General features: G+C 39.0%; 1 protein-coding gene across 3 annotated transcripts in view; it reads left to right on the top strand.

Annotated features, from left to right (window-relative positions):
- The window catches only part of myom1b (myomesin 1b), a 138,975-nt gene that overhangs the window by 55,094 nt on the left and 57,242 nt on the right, over positions 1-26,639 (top strand). For 2 of the 3 annotated variants that reach the window (XM_060823612.1, XM_060823613.1), the window contains 10 exons: positions 21-77; positions 987-1,111; positions 1,917-2,100; positions 2,887-3,061; positions 5,933-6,054; positions 10,964-11,398; positions 15,430-15,626; positions 17,978-18,104; positions 19,680-19,864; positions 20,447-20,561. In XM_060823612.1, coding sequence (XP_060679595.1) covers positions 21-77; positions 987-1,111; positions 1,917-2,100; positions 2,887-3,061; positions 5,933-6,054; positions 10,964-11,398; positions 15,430-15,626; positions 17,978-18,104; positions 19,680-19,864; positions 20,447-20,561 — 1,722 coding nt within the window. The remainder of the gene's footprint in view (positions 1-20; positions 78-986; positions 1,112-1,916; positions 2,101-2,886; positions 3,062-5,932; positions 6,055-10,963; positions 11,399-15,429; positions 15,627-17,977; positions 18,105-19,679; positions 19,865-20,446; positions 20,562-26,639) is intronic. The other variant, XM_060823614.1, reaches the window with a different exon arrangement.

Genomic DNA, 26,639 nt, shown 5'->3' with positions numbered 1-26,639 from the left:
TTGTCTTATTTAATTATCAGGAATCCCATTAGCCCCCTGGACAGGACAGATTATTGTAACAGAAGAAGAACCAGCAGGTAAAGAATGCATCTTTTTGTAAGTGTATTAATCTGCTCTGATCAGACTCAACTTGTAACAATTTGGAATCAATCAAAATATTTTTTTCTGCAATGTAGATAATCCACATTTTCCCCCAGGCAGTTTCAGTAAATTTGAGAAGATGAATGTTGACAGTTATAGTTTAGGGAGATTTTAATTTTTGGCAGGTGACTGGTGGAATAAGCCAAGTTCCCAATCTTGGAAGAAAGAGACCAGAACAGTTGGAAGCCCTGGGTTTCTTCAACCAAAACCAACAACTTACTGGTACAAAATGACCTCCTTGTTCAATCTCGCTGAGTTTAGCTGGAACATGTCAACCAAGGTCCAAGTCCCAGGGAAAGGTTTTGATTATATAAAAGTGGATGCCTACATTACTTTTGTTAGACCCAAACAAGTATTCCTGAAGCTGGCTGTATGAAGAAGGAGGAAAGGATATTTTCAAAATTTGACAGCCCACTTTGACAAACCTATATGCTTGCGTTTTATTAATAATCTAGTGAAAGTAGAAATTGTAAAGTCGACATTTTCAATTAAATTTTTGAAGCCTTTATATCGTACAAAACTGCAGTAATTTCTTAACTTTTTTCATCACATGTTCCTCTGGTCTTTACCCCTACACTGTAAATGGGCAGCATCTGTTTTTCATCTGGAAATACATTGAGCTTAGGAAGTTGACAAGCGTCGAGAGTACAAGCAAATGACGGGTGTAGGACCAGCGTGGTAAAGTTCCACTGTATCTGCATAGGGCTATTTAGGCCTTGGATGTTTGCAGGAATTTTGAGCCTAAGAGTATCATAGCCTTTCTCAAATGATAATCAAGGGAATAAATCTTTGAGTATTTTTTCACCCCTGAAGTAACATGTTGCTGTCCTACTATATCCCAACAGAGGGTGTGGTGCCAGGACAACCTACAGAACTAGCTGTGACTGAAGCCACAAGGAATTATGTGGTCCTCAGCTGGAAGCCTCCTGGTCAACGTGGCCACGAAGGAATCATGTATTATGTAGAAAAGGTAAACACCTCCAAATGCATGTGGAAATAAGTAACGCCACTTCCAAAATGGTTTCGAACACATGCATAAAATTGTGCTGTTAAATGTCAGCCTATGCCTGGTGCTTTTTAAAAAGGAATTAAGCCGTTAAGGAAAATTCTAACCAAGCTTTACAGAATGCTGCGCTTAGATGTAACTATGCAGGTTTTCATTAATGTTCTTCTCTGTGTACTTGATGCATTAGATTATCACCTTTCCTAAAATAATTTTATAGCAGATTTTAACATGCAGGAAGCTAGTGTAATGTTCACACCAAGTCAATCTTTAATCCCTATTTTACGTTGATAAAACTAATAATAGACAAGTATATAACCTTGCAGTTTGAATGTCTTACTACAGCTTTTACTTTGCATTTAAGGGACATCTCTGAAATATTGACCATGACTTCTATAGTTGTTTACAGATAAATGACATGCTGTTAAGTATATCTAAATCACTTGTACATGAAGTTATCATTGTGACATATTAATTTTTGTCCTTCTACAAACAGAATAAGCCACCATTCCACTTCCTACCTACACAGCTAAAACAGCCAACCCAATGACAGTATAAATATGATGATCAGTTTCTTAGTAGTATATAAGTGAGTCTGATCCCAGCAGAATCACCAGTGTCAGTGCATACAGGGAATGTTGAAACCTAAGTGAGCCATCAATTGATATAATTGAAAGTAGTCTGCCTCTCAATTAGTAGCTATAAAACTATTGCTTTATTTACTCCTGTTTTTTTTATGCTCATTATCCTTTTATTTGCTTGTTTGGGTTAGTGTGTTGCAGGCACTGAGGACTGGCAAAGGGTTAACCCAGAGATCCCCGTGAAGTCTCCACGATTTGCATTGTTTGATCTGGCTGAGGGTAAATCATATCGTTTCCGTGTCCGCTCTGCTAATTCTGCTGGCATTAGTGAGCCTTCTGAGCCAACAGACTTTACTGAAGTAACAGACAAGCTTGGTAAGTATGAATTATGAAGTGAACATAAATCCACTTGCCATGCCTGCTTTCTTATCTTACTTTATAAAAATTGTTATCAGGATGTCACCATTCCCTGACTGGATTTATACAAAATACAGAAAAGGGTTGAATTAGCAGCTTGTATGGTATTAATTAACAGTTCCTATGATTGTTATTTTTGAGAAGATGTCTAGCGCAGGTTATGATATGGATATAAGTTAGTTCACTGAGCTGGAAGGTTTGATTTCAGATGTTTTGTCACCATGACTAGGAAGAACTAGAAATGACATCACCCACCTTAAGATACCAAGACCTATAAATATAGAGTCGGGACATACCATCAGTGCTTCAGCGGAGACTCTCACTGATGATGTCATCTAGTCATGGTGACGAAACGTCTGAAAACAAACCTTCCAGCTCAATGAGCTAACTTACATCCAGTTCCTATGATTTATCTTCTTGAATGTACAGCTTAAGGCTTGTTCACCCTTCTTTTTACTGTTGCTGCTCAATATTATCAATGTGGTGTCTAATTGCTGAAGAAACAGATTACATTGAGTGAGACACAAGAAAGTTTATCTTTTCTCCACAAATTCTGATAGATGAAGCTTTAATTTTTTTTTTATCCTAGGGTATTCCTTTTAAAGTAAATGCAAAAAAAAACCTATAGTTCATAATTATTGTCAAATAATGGTCAATCACACAGGATATATACAGCCTCTGAGATCAGGCAAAATAGCCATGTTTATTTCAATACTTTCTAAATTTTTGTCTTTTGCCTTTCAGATGTTCCAAAAGCTCCAAGTCATGTTGTGCCTTCGAGGAACACAGACACTTCAATGGTTGTTACTTGGGAAGAGTCAAAAGATGCAAAGGAATTAGTTGGCTACTACATTGAAGCAAGCATCAGTGGATCTGGAAAATGGGAACCATGCAACAACAAACCAGTGAAAGGCAAAAGGTAGTGCTGAAGGCTATTAGAGAGTCTTGCATGAATGAAGCAGAGGAAAGCATAAGGCAGAATAAAAAGAAATGCATTAGAGAGAGAATGGGTGTGTATGAAGAGGTTGATCCAGTATTTGTCCGTAGGCACTGAAATAGTCTTGAAACCCCAGAGATGCTGATGTCACTAATGTGTGTGTGTGAATTAAAGACAGAAAATTCATCAATTTATGTTTGAAAATGAGGTATGCTTTGTCCTTTATATTAAATATTCTTTCACTACTGCTCTTCACAAATGAAGGAGATACCATGTCAGAAATGGAGAAAAGGCCTGGAATATCAGTGAACTTCATTGCTGGTTCTGCGTAAGGCATCCTGTTTGCTTGATATTTTTCATCTTATTTCATTGAATGTCCTTCTGTTTTGCAAGGTCACGGAATCACAAGACCTCAGGTGAACAGGTGGAATGCATTCATCAAGAGAGAATGAAAACACGTTGGTAGGGCCAAGCAGTACGAGGCTGGTCTCTGGCTGTTTTGAAGCCTCGATTAATAACAGTGGAACAGCATATATTCCATTAACATAAACCACATGATCAGTGGCTTCAGGAAAATGAAACATAAAACTGTTTTCTTTTGGCAGGATTTCTGTTTTTCTTTTATTTGATATTTTTTCAAGTATTACCTGTTGGAACAATTTGAACAGAAAGTAATCGATAAAACTTTTCCTTTTTTTGTCAACTTTCAAGAGAAAACGATGTGTTGGCGTGTGTGGACCCTCAGTGTGGCTGCCCAGCCACTTGGTTGCACAGGCTTCCTCCTCAGAGGTGGAGGTGGAGCTGAGGGTCTGTGGGCACTGGTCACTTAGCCAAGGTTCCCTGGGTAGAGCTAGTGTCTGCATAAGAGATGGGAAGGAATTAGTTGTAGAAGTTAGATAAAATCTTGGCCAGGTTAAGAATGGGTTAGCACTGGTGGCAGTGAGAGAACAGCATGGCACAGAATCAGTTACCCATTGTCTCTCCATCCACACTAGATGTCTTCTCCTGCCACATCTAATATTTTCTCATCATAGGGAGTAAGGAACCTGTTGTCTGTTATCCCCCAACCAACTTTGGCCTCCTTGGTCCAATTAAAGGCCAAATTTTCTCACAATATGATGAAGGGAGGGACTGAGCATAATGAAAATGAGTGCAAGAATGTTTAGTGGCGGTGCATGAACAAATGAGTCAGTGAGGTGTCCCCAATGAGGTATGAGGATACCAGAAACCATGATTAGTTTGGAAGGATGAAGAATGTGAGAGTTCGTGATTAGGCATGATTTATCTTAGCCAATGTGCTACAGATGGTGAGATGCATATGCAGTGACCAAGTTAGTGAATGGTGGTCCTGTGAGTGTGATATAGAAGTGAGAGAAGGTGATGGCATATGTCTATCCAGAGCACAGACAAGCATTGACTTTCTGTGTTCTGGGCTTCCTACTTCATGTAGACTCAGCACTGTCTAGTGCTGCAAATTCTGCCCAGGCCAGGCTGGCAAGATCTGGTGGCCTGACCTTCTTTGGCAGTCTGCAGTCAGCTCTCCATCTACTAGCACCTCTATATCCTTGTCCTGCAGGCGGGAGCCAGCTTGCCTTTACTCTCAGACATTTTCAAAGTTCAGAGTCAAGTACATAGTTTATGAAGTAGTTCCTGGCTTGCGGTATCTGAAGTAGTCTGCAGCTTGGCATGACAAAATTGTGCGAAAGGTGTGTAAGCTGGAATGTCCCAGCAATGGTCGGCACTTCTGTCTTGCTTGCCATGTGATTTCACCGAGAAACTCACTTCATTACACTATAAGATATAGAAGCAGAAGTAGGCCATTTGGTCCATCGATCTGATCCACCATTTGATCATGACTGATATATATTTCTCAACTCCATTTTCCCACCTTCTCCCCATAAATCTTGATCCCCTCACTAATCTAGAACCTCTCTATCTCTGTCTTAATTACACTCAATGATTTGGCCTCCACAGCCATCTGTGGTAATGAGTTCCACAGATTTACTGCTCTCTGGCTGAAGAAATTCCTCCTCATCTCACTTCTAAAGGGTTGTCTCTTCAGTCTGAGGTTGTGCCCTCATAACTCTCCTACTGCTGGAAACATCTGCTCTACGTCACTCTGTCCAGGCCTCTCAGTAATCTGTACATTTCAATGAGATGATCCCTTATCCTTCAAGATTCCACTGAGTACAGACCCAGAGTCCTTAAAGCTCGTTGTATGACAGCTCAGTTGTATTATTATGATGTTTAACATTGAAAATTCACCACAGATCATGGTGGATTGTGCATTGTGAAGCTCACTCACCATTGTGCTTTAACTGCAAATGGTAAAAGTCAGCCCCATGTGTCAGGAAGGAGAACTCATGAAATTCTGCATTTGGATGGCATGGGATAGTCAATGCCAGTGACATGGTACACAGAACACATACAAATAGGATCAGTGCACAAAATATGTTAAACCACAACTGGGAAAGGTCCTAAATATGTAAGGGCATGACAAAATAATGAGACATAACATGAGATGCTTACAATAGCATCAGTAAATGAGTCAATATTACATAATCAGACTTTCAGCACTGTGTTCCATCAGAGTGGGTAATCCCTATTAATAAGCCAATGAGTGGTCCTGTTTCACCTTAATTGTGTATTATTGGTTCTCATTTTATTGTGGCACAAAAATGAAAAAAGATGGAGCATTGTTGTGTAATGTGCTTTCCATTGAATATAACACTTCCTATATACCTGATACTTGTGGCCAAAATAATAAGGACAAAAATGTTGACTGGAACACATACAAAGAAATATTGTGTAAATTCATTGATTGATGTTGTAAATGAAGTTTTTGTTTTCTAGATTTATTTGTCATGGATTACAAACTGGACAGTTATACAAATTTCGAGTTAGGGCTGTCAATGCAGCCGGGCTTAGTCAATTTTCACATGAGTCTGAGGCTCTGGAAGTCAAAGCTGCTTTAGGTGGGTAATGAAATTTAAATTGTTGCCGTATGAAGCTGTCATTTGTGAAAGCTCATTTATTTATTTTTGAAAGTGCATTTACTTAATTTTGAATATGTATTTTTGAATTCCATTTAATCTGAAAATTAATCTGCTTAGTTTCAAAAGTATATTTAGAGTCATAGAGATGTACAGCACGGAAAGAGACCCTTCAGACCAACCCGTCCATGCCGACCAGATATCCCAACCCAATCTATTCCCACCTGCCAGCACCTGGCACATATCCCTCCAAACCCTTCCTATTCATATACCTGTCCAAATGCCTTTTAAATTTTGCGATTGTACTAGCCTCCACCATTCCTTTGGCAGTTCATTCCATACATGTTCTATCCTCTGCATGAAAAAATTGCCCCTTAGGTCTCTTTTATATCTTTCCCCTCTCACCCTAAACCTATGCCCTCTAGTTCTGGACTATCCCATACCAGGGAAAACACTTTGTCTATTTATCTTATCAATGCCCCTCATGATTTTATAAACCTCTATAGGGTCATCCCTCTACTTCTGACCCTCCAGGGAAAACAGCCCTGGCCTATTCAATATCTCCTGATAGCTCAAATCGTCCAATCCTGGCATGATCCTTGTAAATCTTTTCTGAACTCTTTTAAGTTTCACAACATCCTTCCAATAGGAAGAAGACCAGAATTGCATGCAATATTCCAAAAGTGGCCGAACCAACGTCCTGTACAGCCACAACATGACCTCCCAACTCCTGTACTCAATACCCTGACCAATTAAGGAAAGCATATCAAACATCACCTTCACGATCCTATCTACCTGTGACTCTATTTTCAAGGAGCTATGAACCTGCACTCCAAGGTTTCTTCGTTCAGCAACACTCCCTAGGACCTTACCATTAAGTGTATAAGTTCTGCTAAGATTTGCTTTCCCAAAATGCAGCACCTCACATTTATTTGAATTAAATTCCATTTGCCACTTCTCAGCCCTTTGGCCCATCTGATTAAGATCCTGTTGTAATCTGAGGTAACCTTCTTCGCTGTTCACTACACCTCCAATTTTGGTGTCATCTGCAAACTTACTAACTGCACCTCTTATGCTCACATCCAAACCATTTATATAAATGATAAAAAGTAGTGAACCCAGCACCGATCCTTGTGGCGCTCCACTGGTCACAGGCCTCCAGTCTGAAAAAACAACCCTCCACCACCACCCTCTGTCTTCTACCTTTTGTTTAAGTATGAAAATACAATAATTTATTTTTGGAAATGTATTTACTGATTTTAGAGATTTCTCTTTAATTAATGAGTCACTGTTTCCACAGTACCATCTGTTTCACTTTACCATCCATGATGTCTTAACTCGATGTTCTGATCATGCACTGTGCTTATATCACATGGAAAAGTGTATTCTTTTCATTGAGACTATCCATTAGCCACTGTATGAAATCTCACATCAGCCTGCCTCAGTCATATGTTCCAAAGCTGACCTGATTCACGGATTTCAGCCTTGCTCCAGCATTATGTAATGTATCTCATAAAACACCATCATGTGCATATCTTACTCATACATAAAATCACTTAGCTTCTTTTCTGTTCTGCATTTGCTACAATTTTTGCTTTTTGCATGTTAACAATACAAAAGCTCATTTAATGTCTGTTTCTACGATTGCTGATGCCTGCTTTTAACAGATTATCACCTGTCGGCAAACATTTTACAAGCTCCTTAAATATGTGAAATGGCCACCATGCAAAATCCTGCATTTATCAAAAACTAATCCGTGCACCACTTACTCATCATCATTTAGCATTTTACCTTTGAGTTTAATGAAATCAAGTATTTTCAAAATCTAAATGAAATATATTTAATTACTAATAATGATAGAAGTCTTTGCATTCATTTCCAGTTCAAATCAACAATTGGTACTGAGCAATTTGTGAGACCTATGCTAAGCACCAAAACAAAAGGGTAATTGCTATGATCAGACAGCATTGAATTAGTGTATAAATGCAGCTATTTAAATGGTCTAAAAAATTACTGAAACAAATTATTTTCTTCATTGGTCAAATAGTTTTGTTGCATAGAATGCCATACCTATTGCCTGTACAGAGTATTGCTAATATATTTTTCATTTAAGCTATGTGGGGTCAGTTAGCTCAGTTGGTTAGTAACGTAAAATGATTCCAATAGTGCAGGTTTAATTCATGCTCCAGCTGAGGCTATCATGAAAAAGACTCTTCTTCTCAACCTCTTCCTTTGCCTGAAGTGTAGTTAAACTATCCCCAGCTGTTTCTCTGCAATGGGAGATCAGGTCTCTGGTTTGGGAAGACAATGCTACTTTACATTTAATATATTTAAGTGTTGGAGTTGTTGTTGTGAAGTCTGGAGAAGGAGTAGTTAGGGATGAGTCTCAGGGCTCAGAGGCTAACAGGAAGGTTTTACTGGTGTTGCTCATGCAGTACTTAACACTTTTTAGCAGGAGGATCTGCGCTATAGTGTAATGGTTCTTCTGGTCCAACTCAAGAGCTTGAAGGCCCAAAGAAATTGCTGGTTGTCTCTTTATTTCTTCCTCATTGTACGTCTTTGGTACTCTATCCCTTTGCCATGCTCATTCTCTTTTTTTTTCTGTTATTTTTTCACTTTTATCTATTACTGTTACTTTCCCTCTTTCTCTGTAAATGAAATTGATCTTATCCAGCAGTACAAAATGTCCTTGTAGCAAACCGCAGTTCATGAACTTGATCAAAAAGGAAGTCAAACATCTTTGAAAATGGACTGCTAGTTCATTAACTGTTTTTTTTTCTGCAGTGGTATGATGTCTCAGAGGTTAGCACTGCTGCCTCATAGTGCCAGGACCTTGCATTCAATTCCAGCCCTTGAGGACTGTCTGTGTGGAGTCTCCATGTTACCTGTGTGTCTGCATGGCTTTTGCTGGGTGCTCTGGTTCCTTCCCATAGTCCAAAGAGGTTAGGTGGATCCTCCGTGTTAAATTACCCATAGTGTCCAGGAATATGTAGGCTGGGTGGATTAGCTACACGGCTATGTTGATAGAGTGCGTGGTGGAGTGTTGGGAATTGGTGCTGGGTGGGACATTCTTCAGAGGCTGGTGCAGACTTGAAAGGCTTCAATCTGTGCTGTTAGTGATTCCATGAACTGAGAAAGATCAGTTTCAGTCTGTCTGTCTGTTTTTAGCTCTTCTTGTGTATGGTTACATTAGTCTTCATGAGTCAACAAATGTGCTTCAACAAATGTGCTTCTTGTTCCTTTCTCTTTTTGGATTATTTTCCATTTGTTACTTTCTTCCTGTGTCTCTTTAAAAAAAAGATCTTTTCTCTGTGTGTTTATCTCCCTGTAATTGTCGTCTTCATACCTGGTACTTTCTTTTGTTATTCCAGTGATCTCACTGAACTGTATTCTTTTACTTTCACTGAGCACAGCAGATCCTTTTTTCTCGGATGATTCATAGAATTCCTGCAGTGTGGAAACAGCCCAACAAGTTCACACTGACCCTGCAAAGAGTATCCCACCCAGATGCATTCCTCTACATATCCCCTGACTAACACACCTAATCTACACATCCTGGAACACCATGGGCAATTTAGCATGGCCAAACTACCTAACTTGTACATCTTTGGACTGTGGGAGGAAACCAAAGCACCCAGAGAAACCCACACGGGCAATCATCAAAATCCACACATACAATCACCCAAGGCTGGAGTCAAACCTGGGTCCCTGTCACTGTGAGGCAGCAGTGCTAGCCACTGAGCCACTGTGTCCACCCTGTCACAGCAGAATCTGGACAGGTGATCAACCAAGAGGTTGCAGTGCAGTTACTGTCAGGTTTTTTGTGAAGAGCAATGAGAAGGACTATAGAAAGTGTGGGACGTTGGTCAGTGGGAAAGTGGTGAGGTATTATCAGGAGCACACCTTTGGCCTTGTTATATCCATGTGAAGTACATTGTTTTCCTACATTAAAGTAAGCTGCTATTGCTGCTGCCTGTATATTTTTCACATTTGCCAAAAGATGTCAGAGAATGAATTACACAAGTGTAGGTGGATAGATAGCATTTATTAACTGGAGTGGATGTATTTTTAATCCAGGTTGTTAATTTTGCATGGGAAATAGGGGGAGGCACTAGGTAGTACATTTGAATGCTTTAGGGGATAGCTTGCAGCTTACCTTTTGTCAATTTGCAATTATGTGATGAAATTTATTTTTACAGGTTTGCAATAAGGGTGAGTGGGAAGCTAAGTCAATGGATGCAGAGAATTGTTTTGTTACAGATTGAGCAGAATTTCTTTCTGAGAGAGAAAGCTTTTTTGTGCATTAGGTTAGGTGATGCATGAAAGTAAAAAGAAACTTTAAAAAGGGGAAAATTCAGTCATTTGTCCAATGAGGATAAAATAAATTGATGGGCATTCAAAGAATTAAGTTGAATGCTGTTCATGTTAGATATGGGAATTATGAACTGGACTTGTGCTGTTTAAATAATATGACATAAACCATTTTATTTTGTGGAGAAAAAGGCATATTATGCAGGTTCTCATAATTTTAAAGTAATAATTAAAAGCCTCTAAATGTCATCAGATGTATTGAATAAACAATACTCTGTTTAATAATTGCAAAAATTGCTTTTGTTTAAATTTCATATTTTTTTGCTTCTGAATGTATGATGCTATTGGTTGGTAGTCAGAGTCTTGTCTGCTGTAGGAACAAACACATTTTACTCATGGTTTTGAGCTTTGCTTGTTGCTATGTTAGACCTTCAGCAAAACATTCTTGTACCTCTTTCCTTGTTCTTTTGTATGGCGTGTTTGTCTTCATTTCTTCATCCTTGAAAAAATGAAGTATATCTTTTTGCAAAAAAACCAATGTGTTCATGAATGCCTGATTAATTGCTTTATTTAACTCTAGGAGGAGGAGTGCCTCATGGTGTGTTTCCTGAACAAAGTGGTAACATTGGTGGACTAACAGACAGCAGTGCACGCTGGGATGGCAAGCATGAGGCATCTCAGCTCGCACGTGACACTTTACTAAGTTGTGATGCTGTGCTTAACAGATGCCTGCTGCCCACTGGCTATGATAATTTTCCATGCATAGAACCAGATACACCAAAGGAGGTAAATGCAGAATGGACAAGCAAGTCTAATCTCAGAAGCCCAGAGGTACAGGACATGTACGAGGAGGGCCCAAAGAATAAAGATAAGCATGACAAGGGCCTAAAGATGCCAGACATGCATGAAAAGGGCCCAAAGGTTCAAGACATGTACAAGAAGGGTTCTAAGGTAGAAGACAAATATGAGAAGGGGCCTAAAGTACAAGATATGCACAAGAAGAAGGAAAAACTAGGTGAGAAATCAGGAAAACAATATTGAATTTAAACACAAAGAGGTGAAATCATATTCTGGGAAGAATTGATTGGGTCTTAATGAATGTGACTAATACATTTGTTTAATGGTTAGGGAGGTTGATGAATGATAACAAGAAGCTCACAGTTTAACAGCTCTCATGTCCCTATACATTTTACAAACATGTTGAGTAGGAAGTGGAAGCAAAATGTAGATACCTAAGAAATGTATATCAAGGAGGTGTACAGACATATTAGTGAATTATTTGTAATGAGCATTTCAAGGAGCAAGGGTCTAATGGAGAGATGTTACTCTGATGACCAACTGGTATGTGAATCACAATCTGGTTTAAGACCAGTAGGTACTAAGGGGAAAACAGGCAACTAGAGAAACTGTAAAAAACATAAATAAAATAAGAATTTTCACAGTTCGGATTGGGAGAGTTACGTGGAGTTTGCAATAAAGCTTATGAAGGAAAGGAGTGAAATCAGAAAATCCTTACAGCTGTTTTGATGGAAATGAGATTTGCATTTATTGATCAGACACTCAGTCTCATAAGTTCACCATTGACCAGTTAAACCAGAAAGAGAGTTGGGCAGATTATTTTTTTCACTAAGTGTTAAGAGGCAATTACTTCCAGGTATTTCCTGCTACAGCAAACAGTTCACATCCTCATCAATTAGCCATTATATTTCTACATGGTATTCCTTTCAGATTTCAATTAAAAGCAAAAAAAAATACTATATTATCCTTTGGATGTGGGCAACATGAGTAAAGCAGTATTTATTGTCCATGTTGAGTGGCATAAGAGAATAAAGTCAGTCTCAAAATGTATAATAAATATGTTAACTGCAAGGAGGATTGTAGAAGGCTTAAGAAAAGTATAAATATATTGGTAGGTTGAATAAACAGATACTCTTCAGCAACTTAGTGGCTAAGTGTGTGATATTACACTGAGATACAAAAAAAGGAATGGGAATACATACTTTAATACAAATACGATGTGAATGAACCGAATTTCTCACGTGTTAGTGCAAGTAGATAAAAATATTGGAAAAGGCAATTATAGTTGAGTTTTAAAGATCGGGGCTTGGCAGACAATAGTAAAATGACTTTTTCTTTACAAATATTAGCTGGTAATCAGAATTAAAATATTGCGTCCAATCTTGGGAATCCCATTATAGAAAGTGATAATTCATCACACTATTTTTGATTCATAAACAAATTGCTGCTTCTAATCCTTGAAACTAATTGTACTTAAAGAGGAAATGCTAATAATTAATTGTATCTCTTTAACATAATGACATGGATAAGTATGATTCGTTTCCAGGTAAAGAGCCTGTGTATTGGTACGGTTCAATAACGAAACTTAAGAATTTGTTTCGATAATGCATCTAAATCTTGATCAAGACTGAAGTTGCAAACTGAAGGATAAAATATGCTTCAGTCAAGTCAGTTCAGTTGCCCATCTTAGGGACAAATCCAAATTAGGTTTGCATTGTCCTCATGTCCCAATTCTAGTCTATCATCATCCCTGTGATCGCTATTAGCTTCGGATCTGATGGTCCTGCTAATTTCTCGTTGCATAACTTGCTCCAGCCATGTAATCTTCTAAGAATTCTGTATCCCTTTTTTTTCTAATCAACCTCTTCAGAGATGTTATGACACACCTCCCGGGTCTCCTGGTCCAGGGGTAGGGACACTACTATTACATCACCAGAAAGCATCTCAGTGGGGACTTCTGTATTTTGAAAGCATCGATTGTTCCACTACAGATGCCTATACTTTCAACAATGCAAGTTCTAAGCCCTGGAGTTCTGTACCTATACCTTCCACATCTTCAATTTGCTCTTCTCTTTAACGGCCTCTCTAAAACTGACTTTACTGAACAAGGTTTTGATCAACTCTCCGAATGACTCTTTATTTGGCTCAATAGCAATTTTTGAAAGATCTGATGGTATCTCTGAGAAGTCAATTTGGATGTTTCATTACAGTAAAGGTGTTACAAAACAACATTTGTCTTTAAAGAAGTGTTCAAGCAAGCAGCTGACATCAATTTATGTGGGGTTTTTGGCTGAAAGCAGTTAATTAGCTAGGCAGTCGATAAACTGAATAACAGTATAATAGGCATACTTTGCAGCTAAGAATAATTGATCATTAGCTGTGTACATAAATTCGATTCCTTCAAATTTGTCACACTCAGTAACCTAATACTTCTATTACTCCTACTGCCATAAGTCTCAATTTATTATTTTTTTAAAATGATACAATGATAATGTTTTTATCTATTTTTATAATTGCTTCAGTTCTGCGAGTGAAGGTATGTGTTTTGTGATGTAGTGTGAATTTCACTTAAGTAATATGGTAACTTAATATATTTCACAGTTCTCGGTGGAAGATGAGAGGTATTGTGATGTTTTTTTCACTTGTGTGGAACACCTTTGTAATTCATAAACACGCTTATAGATATTTGGTACAGCGAATGATTCTAATACACGATCACCAGTGTGATAGCGTTGATCAACACGTGTTTTCAAATCTATAGATATTTCTTGAAGTATTTTTCTTCCAACTTGAAACATATCAATTTTTCTTATATGCTTATACTTTTTACTTCACTTCCCAACTTCCAGGAAAGGCAGTGACTCAGTAATTTTCTGGTGGGAGATGAGAGGAAACAACCCTGATTATTTTACTGTGTGATATTTTGTTTTGTTCTGTGGAAATGCAAAAGATTTAACTCTGACACTGTGGAGTCTCTAAGCTGGAGAATTCACTGTATTTTGAGTCATGGGTGTGAACTATTATATGGGTATTAACTCTTATTTTCAATGAGTTTGTACCTTCCTTAAAAGATTGGACAGAACAACGACATTAAAACCTCTTAGTTATTTTGTAGCTAACATAACTAATTGTAATTTCAAGACTTTCTCATTAAAAAAATGTCAATCGAAGTTAAGTGAAGTTAGATTCAGTAAGTGATGTCTTACTGAGTTTGCAATTATGAGTAAATACAAGAGAAATGAATGTTTCTAGCAGGAAGACAACAAGCTGGGATACCACTTTGTTTCATACCTAAATGAAAATGGAATGCTATGGTTTATCTCAATTTACATGGTTAGTTATCCCACACATTTAAACAATTTCATTCTAATAGAATGGTTAATTGGCAGGAACTTGGAAACTGAGTTCTTGAAAACTGATTCTGGTAGAGTATACACTGTTTCTCACCACGACAATTTTTTTTCTTTCCTTTGTGTTCTGATCTTTTGAAAAACATAGAAAAACAAGATCAATTTTAATGCTTGAATTCAACTTCTTCAGATTAAACAGGAGGCTTTCTTATCTACATAGCACAGTTACATCTTGTTTTTTTTAACAAATTAAGTATTCCAGGCAGCTTGAGATGGTATGTTTAATTTTTGGGTAAACTCTACTATGTACCAGTACATGGGTTACTGTTTTATAGAACACTGTCATATACTTCATTCCTGTCTTATGGAACACTGAGAAATATTTGGCTTAAATTGCACAATATGGTATTAGTAATGATTATGTTAATACAAGTGTATGAACACTCAACAAAGTATTAACATATTCATTACTAATAGTGCACAATTAAATTTTAATCTAGTGTGGAAATACTATTGCCCTTTGCAGGAACTGAATTATGATGATGTGAGGTTGAACAATCAAGAGATAGCCACGGTCTAGTTATTAACTCAGTTTCAGTTAAAATGTCATGTTGAAGGCATTTGCTGAGCTTATGTTTTTGCCGGCATTCCTTATTATGATTCAACTACAATATAACATTCCATAACAAAAGTAATTTAAAGTCATAATAAATACAGGACATGAAAAGTGCACCATACTGATCAAAGCCAAGCTTCCTTCAGTTATACTTGTAAAATGAACAAAAGACCTCATTGAAGACAGAACACAAAAATGATTCAAGTGGTGAAATTTGAATTGAAAAGATTGAACTGTCAAGTGGAATTGATTATTAACCTAATGCACTGTGTCTACAAATAGCTGCTCCTGCACCACCTTATGGGATTACAGTTCTTGAAAGTGTTCGTGACTCCATGGTGTTGGGATGGAAACAGCCGAAATTCCAAGGTGGTGCTGATATTACCGGCTACTTTGTGGATTATCGTGAAATTATTGATGGTATTCCTGGAAAATGGAAAGAAGCCAATATCAAAGCTATCACTGAGCGGGCATATAGAGTAAGTGAAACAAGAACTTTTTCCCTTAACATGTTTTTAGAAGCTGAAAGGGTTCAATTATTCAATATTCTCCTCATGTGTTAATTTAATATAGGAATAAATATACATGTTATTCATTATATACACATTTACACAGCACTTCAATTAAAATAAGTTTTATTGTTGTGGTTTTGTTTGCCGAGCTGGGAGTTTTTGTTGCAAACGTTTCGTCCCCTTTCTAGGTGACATCCTCAGTGCTTGGGAACCTCCTGTGAAGCGCTTCTGTGATGTTTCCTCCGGCATTTATAGTGGCTTGTCTCTGCCGCTTCCGGTTGTCAGTTGCTGTCCGCTGCAGTGGCCGGTATATTGGGTCCTAGTCGATGTGTTTGTTGATAGAATCAGTGGATGAGTGCCATGCCTCTAGGAATTTCCTGGCTGTTCTCTGTTTGGCTTGCCCTATAATAGTAGTGTTGTCCCAGTTGAATTTATGTTGTTTGTCATCTGTGTGTGTGGCTACTAAGGATACCTGGTCGTGCCGTTTCGTGGCTAGTTGGTGTTCATGGATGCGGATTGTTAACTGTCTTCCTGTTTGTCCTATGTAGTGTTTTATGCAGTCCTTGCATGGGATTTCTGCCAAAGGAAAATCTGCCAAACAAAGCAGGTTGCTGTGGTCAGCTAGAATTTGAAAATCCCATGCAAGGACTGCACAAAACACTACATAGGACAAACAGGAAGACAGGTAACAATCCGCATCCACGAACACCAACTAGCCACGAAACGGCACGACCAGCTATCCTTCGTAGCCACACACGCAGATGACAAACAACATAAATTCAACTGGGATAACACTACTATTATAGGGCAAGCCAAACAGAGAACAGCCAGGGAATTCCTAGAGGCATGGCACTCATCCACTGATTCTATCAACAAACACATCGACCGGGACCCAATATACCGGCCACTGCAGCGGACAGGAACTGACAACCGAAAGCGGCAGAGACAAACCACTATAAATGCCGGAGGAAACATCACAGAAGTGCTTCACAGGAGGTTCCCAAGCACTGAGGATGTCACCTAGACAGGGGATGAAATGTTTGCAACAAAAACTCCCAGCTCGGCGAACAGAACCACAACAACGAGCACCCGAGCTACAAAAATCTTCTCCCAAACTTTGAAAATAAGTTTTATTTTGATCGACATTATTTCAGGTCTCCTTTCTCTCATTCCATTTGCAGCATTAATGTGAGGATGTTACCTACATCCTGGGACAACTTATATTAATTTCAATGGAAATAGATTGCTGTTGGACACTGGCACATAATCAGCAGGCTACACACATCTGAGGATTCAAGCATCATTCTCTCAGAAGATATTTGAAATCTAGCTGCAAAGAATTAAATTGATTAAACTTTTACCATAACAAGTTAACCAATATGAACTAAAACTGAAAGCCTGGAAGTATCCAACAGGTCAGGATCGGTGGACAAGCCGAGTCATTGAATAGACCTTAATAGCCCAGGATCAGGAGGGAGTTGTTCCCTTCCTGGCTCCCTCAGTTAAATAAGGTTGGAAGGGCAGAAATTAGCCAATAAACACCCTTAAGTGAACAACTGAGGGTCTCAGTCCACTGCCTGGTGACAGGAATTAAGGAGAGTATGAATTGTGGGCTGGCCCCGAGGTTTACATTGAAAGGCCTGGTCCTGAGGAAAACCTTGGACATGTTGTGTTTCATGGAGATATAAGTGCCACCTCCTCAGTTGAGCTTACCAATTCACTGAAACTGTCCCCTGCACCCCTCACCCCCATCCCGAGCCTACCTGACTGACGGATTGGTGGAGTTGCCATTGGCCCTACAGCGATGGACGAGCCCACTGAACCAGCCATGAAATCAAGCGCAATGTTACAGAATGGTGCCCTTTTTGTTTTAATTGAGATATTTGAAAAGAGTCAGGAAAGAGTCAGGGCTGGAAAATAACACAGGGATCTGTGATGGAATTAAGGAAATGACTAATTAATTATCAAAACGGATGCTGGTACTAGACGATAGGCAGTGATATGGGGGCAGGCATTGCAAAAACAGATGGGCCCAGAGGAGGTTGCAGCAGAACAACAACGATCAGAGAAAGCAAGGAAAATCTGCCAAACAAAGCAGGTTGCTGTGGTCAGCTAGAATTTGAAACATTAACTCTTTGTTTTTCTACAGAGATTGCCTGGCCTGCTAAGTGGTTCCATTATTTTCTGTTCTCACTTCTCATTGCCAGCAATCACAGTATTTTATTATTGTCCTAACAGTATATCAATGTGTCTATATTGTCTTCCTCTAATTCTTAATCCTTCTTATAGATCCACTTCCTTCTACTTCCTTCTTATAGATCCATGACCTGAAGGAAAATATGGTGTATCAGTTCCAAGTCCGTGCAATAAACATGGCAGGTGTTGGCCTTCCATCTCTCCCGAGTGAGAAATTTACATGTGAAGAATGGACTATTGCGGTTCCAGGCAAGTCTACTTCCTCTCTGAAACAATAGACTTACTATGCACGGAGATGAATTTTATTAAAACAAGAATAAAAGACCTTTATTCCATAGAAAAGGTTGTGTTTGGGATGAAGGCATCATAAGAAGCAAGGAAGAGGTCCCTTGATTTCTGTGGGACCAAAGGAACTGTTTTGATGCTTCTGGCCCCAGAGAAACTTACAAAACCTCAAAAATTTAAACTTTTTGGGGAGACCTGCAGTTCAGGAAAATGGAATTGGCATGTGCCATACATAGTCGACCCATTTATGTTCATAAGTTGCAATAAGGCTTTGGATATGATTTTCATAACTGAACAGCCTTCATTTTTTTTTACATCTTTTAACTTTTATTATTAATGTATTTTTACTAATCCATCTGTTCAGAGATGTTATAACACACCTGTGAAGCAGGTGGGACTTACTACGGTCTCTTGAAGTCAGGGGTAGGCATACTAACAGTGCACTACAAGAGGGCCCCAAAGGTGACAACTTCAAGGTGATCTTCATAGGAATTCAACCTGCATTATTTGCACCTCTCTACTTTGCAAGCCAAACATCCAGCCAATTGAGCTAACCAGCCAGTGAAACAGCCTCCATTTTGAGGCCTGCCTTGGAATTATTTCAGGTGTGCACATGGGGTCACAAGATCCTCACCAAATATTCGACTGTCTAGTTGCACATTTCTCGGCAAGTAGTCAGCAATTCAACATCTCCTTCATCTCGAGTGCACAGTACACAACAAAACAAACTGCTGTTCACTATGTTGCATTATCCTCCATTGTTTGCACATGCTAAGCCTCTTAATTATTAGGCCTCCTGCCGAGCAAATGGTAGATGGAGCACACTGTTAACTACATGACTAATACACTCTGTCAACAGCATATAAAATAAGACCTCATTATCATCTAACTGAGATACATGAGATACTAAAGGGAATTGATAATGTAGACGTGGAGAGGATGTTTCCACTTGTGGGGCTATTTAGAACAAGAGGTCATAGTTTCAGGAGAATGGGTTGCAGATTTATACCAGCGATAATCACTACTCTCATCGGGTCGTGAATCTGTGTAATTCACTACCCCAGATTGCAGTGGATGCCAAAATATTGAGTAAATTTAAGGAGGAAATAGACTGATGTTTACTTAGTAATGAGTTGAAGGGATTTGGGGAACAGGCAAGAAAGCTTGGTTGACGCTGAGATGAGATCAACTGTGATCATATCGCATGGTGGGGCAGGCATGAGGAGGTGAATTGCCTACTCCTACTCTCAGTTCATATGTTCTAAATGTTGCCAACTTGGACAAGAATTCCAAGGGTCACAGCTTCTGGAAGGACTTGTTTCCAATTGTCCTAGAAATAGGCATCAAAAATATATTGAGGATGTTCTCACACTTAAGAATTTCTTATTTGGATCAACTACAATTTAGTGATGTACAGGATAATAATATTTAAGAAGACCAATCATTAATGCTGAAAACATTGACAATAAGAATGTAATCATTACCATGACGCCCAGGCTAATTTTTATGTGAATTAATGCATTTTGCAAACTAATACAGGACCACCTCATGACGTCATGTACACTGAGGTCAGAAAGAACTCACTGGTACTGCTCTGGAAAGCTCCAATCTATTCTGGCCGCAGTGAGGTGACTGGGTATTATGCTGACGTACGAGAGGCAGATGCAGATGATGAAAAGTGGAGAAGTGTCAACGAAAAGGAAATATCAAAGAGACACATCAAGGTAAACCAATCAGATTGGAATCCCTATTCTGTCAGATTAATTTGATGAACACAATTTTTCAGATGACGCTTTTTTGATGAAATGTCCAAACATTGCTTTGTTCAACATTCCAAAATTCAATGTCAGCTACATAGTAATTACTAAAGGCAAGTCCTCATCTTAAATTAATATTTCAGTTATTTCAGTAAACTCCAATCTTGTACAATATATAACATTGATCTGAGAAGGTGCAAACTGGCCTCCCTGTCCATGTGCCATCTGTCATGCTGGTAAAAAGCCACAAACTTTGTGTGTTGTGCCCATACCTGAACAAGTTTGGATATTTAAAATACAAATAAAGGCCCAATATGTATTTGAGGACTTCAGTGGAAGACTATTGGACTTCTCTATTTCAGTCTATGGTTTGTTTATTGAGTGCCAGAAGCTGAGGTGCAGAATTGAAAAGAAGATGGGTATTTTAGTCATGTGTAGGCAAGCAACTCAACATTATCGTTACCCTTGATGGGATGTTGATATAAAGGGACTAACAACTAAAGTTTAAATAATATCAAACTCTCACTATTACCTTAAATTTGTCCACAGGTACAAGGTCTGAAAGAAGGTGTGAAATATGTTTTCCGTGTGAGGGCTGTGAACAGGGCAGGAGTTGGAAAGCCATCTGATTTAACAGAGCCAGTCACCGCAGAAACACCTCCAGGTTTGTTTTATTTGTTTGCACAAACAAAAGACAATTTTTTAAAAAATACCTTATTTAAAAGAGAAGGGGCTGGGGGAATGTTGTGGAAATATTAGGACTCTTAGATGCAAACCAGAAAAGTGAGCCTATCTTGCTCCATATCTGGAAGGTCCACCATACCATGCATGAATTGGGCAGTTGACAAGCCGGAAGTGGGCTTTTCCTTAGGCTCAAGGACATATGGGCAGTAGTTCTGTCCATTAACAGCTGCTGGCCTATCAGAGACTGACTGATGTATTGAATGGCAGTGCCACTGAGAAAACTATGGCTGGTGTTGGTACAAAACCCACAGGAAGCCTCTGTTCAACATTTGATTTCAAGGCCACAGTCATGTTATGGCAAAGGGGTGGAGAGAATTGTGAGATTTGGGTCACAGAGGGGGAATGGGGAAGGTAGGGGGTTCAGTGGTTCAGGCAGGGGGGTTCAGTGGTTCAGGCAGGGGGTTGACCTTCAGTGGTCTCTAGGTTCCCAATTCCAGGTTTCTCAAACAATCATGTACCCTTGAACAAGAAGCTTCTTATCATGCTTAGTGAGTGCACCACCTACAACTGACTTATTACCAGTAGTGGCAGGGTGAATTTCTTTCGAACAAAAGACATAAGAACTAGGAGCAGGAGTAGGCCATTCAACTCACCATAACCATTAATTCCTTTACTGTTCAAAACAGTTGGTAGTTTAGCTTTAAAAACATTTGCTGAGGAAGCCTCAACCACCACACTGGGCATGGAATTCCACAGATTCACAACCCTCTGGGTGAAGAGGTTCCTTCTCAATTCAGTCCTAAATCTGCTCCTCCTAATTTTGAGGCTATGCTCTCTTGTCCTAGTTTCACTCACCACTGGAAGCATCCCCTCTACAGTCACCTGAGGTGAGAATCAAACCTTTGTGCTGTGAGGCAGCAGTGCAAACCACTGAGCCACCGTGCCACCATCTTGCCAATTCCCGTGGACATCCCCCCGAAGGTTTCTCGTTTTCTCAACTCCTTTGGCTATCATGCAATTTATTGTGTATTCCTTGCTTTATTTGTCATCTTCAAGTACATAAATCTTATACCTTTCCAGATTGAATTCCAATTACCACTTTTCTACCCATTTGACCAAAGTATTGATATTTTCATGCAGCTGACTGACATCTTCTTCAATTTCAATGACCCAGCTAATTTCCCAATCATGACTCTCAGATGTAAGACTAAGTTATTAATATATACCACATCAGCAAGAGATGCAAAGCTGAGCCTTGTAGAACACCACTGCAAGCCACTTTCCATTCCCAACAGCGTGTTTTGCTGTTTTATTACCCTTTGCTTCCAGTTATTGAGCAATTTTGGAACCAACTCATCATATTGACCTGTATTCCATGAACGTTAATATTTCTGACTTGTCTGCCATATGATCTTGTCAGATGCTTTCATCAAATCTATGTAGACAACATGCACTCATGACGTTCATCAATCTTCCTTGTTATTTCCTCAAAAAATTCAATTAGTTTTAAGAGACATACTTTCCTTAAATAAAATCATGCTGATTACCCAGAATTTAGAATATCTTTTATTGTCACATACATTCAATATAAAACACAATAAAAAGTGTGTACCATCGCTCGTACATAGGCACCATTTACATTAACTTAAAATAAGATTTTTAGAAAAGATAAAGAAAGTACAATGTTTCCTTCTCCGCTGCTACAGCATGCCACTAGTGTCCCACTCTGGGCTTTGCCAGCCTATGCCGTGCTGCCGAGAGTGTCCCGCTCCATGGCTTTCCAAGAGACATTTAATCCTATTTCTCAATAATGATTCCAGTAATTTGCCCACTTATTGCACACTTCTTGAAAGATTATACAATATTGGCAAAACTCCAATCATAATACATCACCTGTATCTAGTGACGATTGGAAAACTATCCTCGGCAGATGCATTATTTAACAGCCTAAGATAAAATTCTTTTGGCCCTGGTGAGTTACCCACCTTGAAGGAGGTCAGTCCCTCCACTACATCCCTCCTTATTGTGATTGTGTTATCTAATATTTCACACTCTTCCTCTTTAACTAGAATGCCCGTATCACACTCTCAACTTTGTGAAAACAGAAAGAAAATGCGTATTTAGAACCCTGCCCACATCATCTGCGTCCACATATGCATTATCATGTACATCTCTGATAGGTTAAACCGTGTTCTTACCCATCCTTTTGGTCTTAACGTACTGATTGACCATATTTGGACTGTCCTTAGTTTAACTGGCCAGTACTTTTCAAAAATATTCTCTTTGCTTTCTTAATTTCCTCTTTCTCTCTACCCTGTACTTTCTATATTCTTCTCAGCTTCCTGAAGATTTTTTTTGTCTTAAACTCTACTTTTCTACTTTTTCTTACCCTATATGCTTCTGATTTGGCAGTGCCAAACCTTTTTCTCTGTGGGGACATGTCTACATTGTGGATGTCTACATTGTACTCACAGAACCTCACTTTTGACCGCCTCCCACTGTTTTGTCGTTGACATTGCTTTACGTAGCTGTGCCCATCCACTTGTTCCAGATCATCTCCCTTTGCGAAATTTGCTTTCATCCAATTTAGAATTTTTCCTTCTATTTATTTTTGTTCCTTTCCATATGATGCTAAATCTAACTATTATGATCACTATCTTCCAAATGGTCAACTACTGCTACTTCATTCACAAACACAACTTCATTTTCTAAGATTAAGTCTACAATGAAGTCTTCTTTTACTAGGCTTGTTAAAATTAATGCCGTGGACTGTAGGGCTGCTATCTCATGGTAGAGAAGTGACTGGTAGTGGTTTAACCTGAGGAAGACCACACCTCAGACGAGGGGAAAGGTTAAGAAGGAGGGACATTCATGGAACCTCAGTCAGTATAGGAATGCCTGCTAGCTAAAGCAAGTTATCTTATATGCTGTACAAGAATTTAGTGCTTTCTATGACTTTTACACTGTTTGTATCCCATTTGAATATTTGAGCATTTGGAGTCCCCAACAATTATGACCCCTTTGTGTTCACATTCAAATGTTTGTCCATATATTTTGTTCCCTTAATTCTCTCCCTCTATAGTACGCACCTAGCAGTGTGGCTACCCCTATTTTTGTTTCTGAACTCAACCCATATTGCCTCACTTGATAGTTCATGAGTATATTGCCCCTCCTCATAGCTATGATTGTTACTTCAACCAACAATGCTATAACTCCACCTTTTTATACCATTCTCTAGCCTGCCTAAAATCTCTATATTTAAGGATATTGAGCTGGTATAGTTTTCCCTTTGAATCTGCAGGATGACCACCCGTCTAAATGTACTGTCCACATATTTTTCTGTCTGTTTGATGTATGTCATTAGTCTAAACTTCAATAGCCCAAACTCTCTATCTCTTCTTAATAAGATAAGCCATTCATCCAAGAATGAGTTCAGTGAACCTTGTATGAACTGCCTCTAACACAATTGTAAACAGTACACTAGATGTGACATTTCTAAAGCCTTGTACAACTGGAGTGAACCTTCATGACATTAATTTTGTTTCCCTTGCAATAACCATCAACATTCCATTTATCTTCTTAATCACTTACTATACCTGCAAAGTAATATTTTGTGATTCATGTACCAGGACATCCGGATCCCACTGTTTCGCCAAGTTCTGCTATCCTTGTACATTTTTACACTTCTAAATCATATACTACTTCTTTACTCTTCCTGACAAAGTGGCCAAGTTCACCTTTTACTATATCTGCCAATTTTTGTACCCACCATCTCAGTCTACCTATATCCTTTTCCAGATTCTCTATCCTCTCTTCACATCTTAGTTTCCCTGGCTATTTTTGGTATCATTGACAAATTTAGCCAGCATACATTTTTGATTCAAGTCATTGTAGGTGACTTTTGGCACATTTAAGGGCTCCTTTTGATGAGTTTGTTGATGTCCAATGAGACTTATAGCTAATGTGCTGGAATTTTAATGAAATTGTTCATGTGATGAGTGCATTGCTGGCCCAGTCAGCATTTAATGCCCATTATGAATTGCCCAGAGGACAGTTAAGAGTCAACCACAATATTATGTTTCTGATATCACATGTAAGCCAGATCAGAAAAGGATGGTTGCTAAAGAACATTATTAAATCAAATGGGTTTATTCCATTGTTGCCATCATGCTAGCTTTTTATTTCAGATTTTTATGAATTCAAACTTTGCCATCTGCTGTGACAAGATTTGAACCCATGAGCTCAGAACATTACTCTAGAGTTTTGAATTGTTAGTCCACAGCATGACTATGCCACCTTCTCCTCTAATTCATGTCTGCTTTAAACAATTCCAAAAGCACATTACCCCTCCCAAATGTATCCCAGAACCATATCCAAAAAGTCACTTTACCTCTCCAAAATGAAACCCTGGCTATCCAAATGAATCCACAAAGTTAAGACCTGCTTCTACTTGATCTAATCTGTACATATCACGTTTCACACTTGGGTCACCAAGATTGGATGTAACTGGAAGCGGTTGCTGATTTATGTGGCCAGCTCCTTCTCCCAAAAGCATGGGCAAAATGTACCCCGCCTCTATTGCACCCCCTGCAAAAATGTTCAGTGGGGGGGGATCTTCAATTTTTGGCTTTCTCCCCCATTTTCACAACATTGGAAAGGCTAACTGTGATTGTAAAATCTAAGCAACAGTTTTCAGTTCAGATCGCAATGTACGATTAGATATTTAATGCTATGTGTAAATTCCTCAGTACATGTACATGATACAGACTGACAGGCACTGTTAAAGCAAAGAAAATATCTAATGCAAATCTAAAGATTATATCACCCTGTCAGTGGTGAGTTCGCTGACTCCCAGCTGTGACAGCAATTAACCCAAATATTCCTGAGAGAAGAAATTTGACTAGGGTCCTCCACTGGATAGCGATCTAGTTACAATTATTTTGTGCAGTAGCCAGGCTTCGTTCAGATGCTCTGTGACGTTAAATAGCTTACTGAAGTTACCTAGTCTCCCACATGAAGAACATATACTTAGGTATCAGTGGGTGCCTGTGAGACTTCTGGAATTGAACCAAGTGTGAATATAATGCCTTAACGAGGAGAAACCCTGGCTGATATTCGCCTGCTTGTTCCAAAGCCATCAACGCCAGTTATAGCATCCTTCACAGTCTCTGACTCAAATCATCTCAGTCAGCACAGTTTAAAGGCAGGATCGTCTCTGTTGGAGTTAGACACCACCTTTGGTATCAAATATTTGCCTTGCACCTTGTCGAGAGCTCAGCTCAACATTGATTTTTGCAGAACAACCCAATTACAGGCAAAGAGTGGACTTGTCTCCGAATTAAAGATTGCTGGTAGGCCTTTGAAGCTGGGCCATTTGAAGGGACTGAAGGAGTTGCAGCCTGCCATTTAGGTAAGAGGAGGAAAGAGAAGGAACCACCCATCTTGAGGTGCCCTCTCAGCACTTCTAAAATATTTTAAAATAAAAAATACCCAAAGCTGCCAGGCTATTACTATGGATGGGTCCCCTCCATAGGGCAGATTGCATGAGATGCTGCCTAACCTGCTGTGCTTTGACCAGCAACACATTTGCAGCTGTGATCTCCAGCATCTGCAGACCTCATTTTTTACTCGCAGATTGCAGCCACAGCAAGGCTTAATTAGCAGAAGGAAATTTGGGGTATGGTACAAGCATTTTGGAGCATATGATGTTCGTGAAAGAAACAGCAAGATGCATTAAGACATGTTCAGAAACAGAACTGCACAAGCTGTTAAAACATAGAAGCCTTTATTTGGCTTCCCTGTGGTATTATATGTGCATGTAGTAGCCTTAACTTGACAAAATGCACAATGCAATTTTTCAGTAGACTTGAGAGCACTCAGTCTATGGTTGGGAGCTCCAGGTATCTACTGTGCTACTGATGCCAAGGTTGAAAGCTGTTTGAACCTGTTAGCCACATACCAATTGCCTTATCTAGACTCTTCATTGCCATAACAAGCATACAGGTAAGTCAATGATCCTGTCACCTCAGATATGGTGAAAAGAACTCAAATGGGCCTC

The sequence above is a fragment of the Hemiscyllium ocellatum genome, chromosome 4 (genome assembly GCF_020745735.1).
Source record: "Hemiscyllium ocellatum isolate sHemOce1 chromosome 4, sHemOce1.pat.X.cur, whole genome shotgun sequence".
NCBI lineage: Eukaryota > Metazoa > Chordata > Chondrichthyes > Orectolobiformes > Hemiscylliidae > Hemiscyllium > Hemiscyllium ocellatum.
This window is presented reverse-complemented; position numbering and strand designations above follow the sequence as displayed.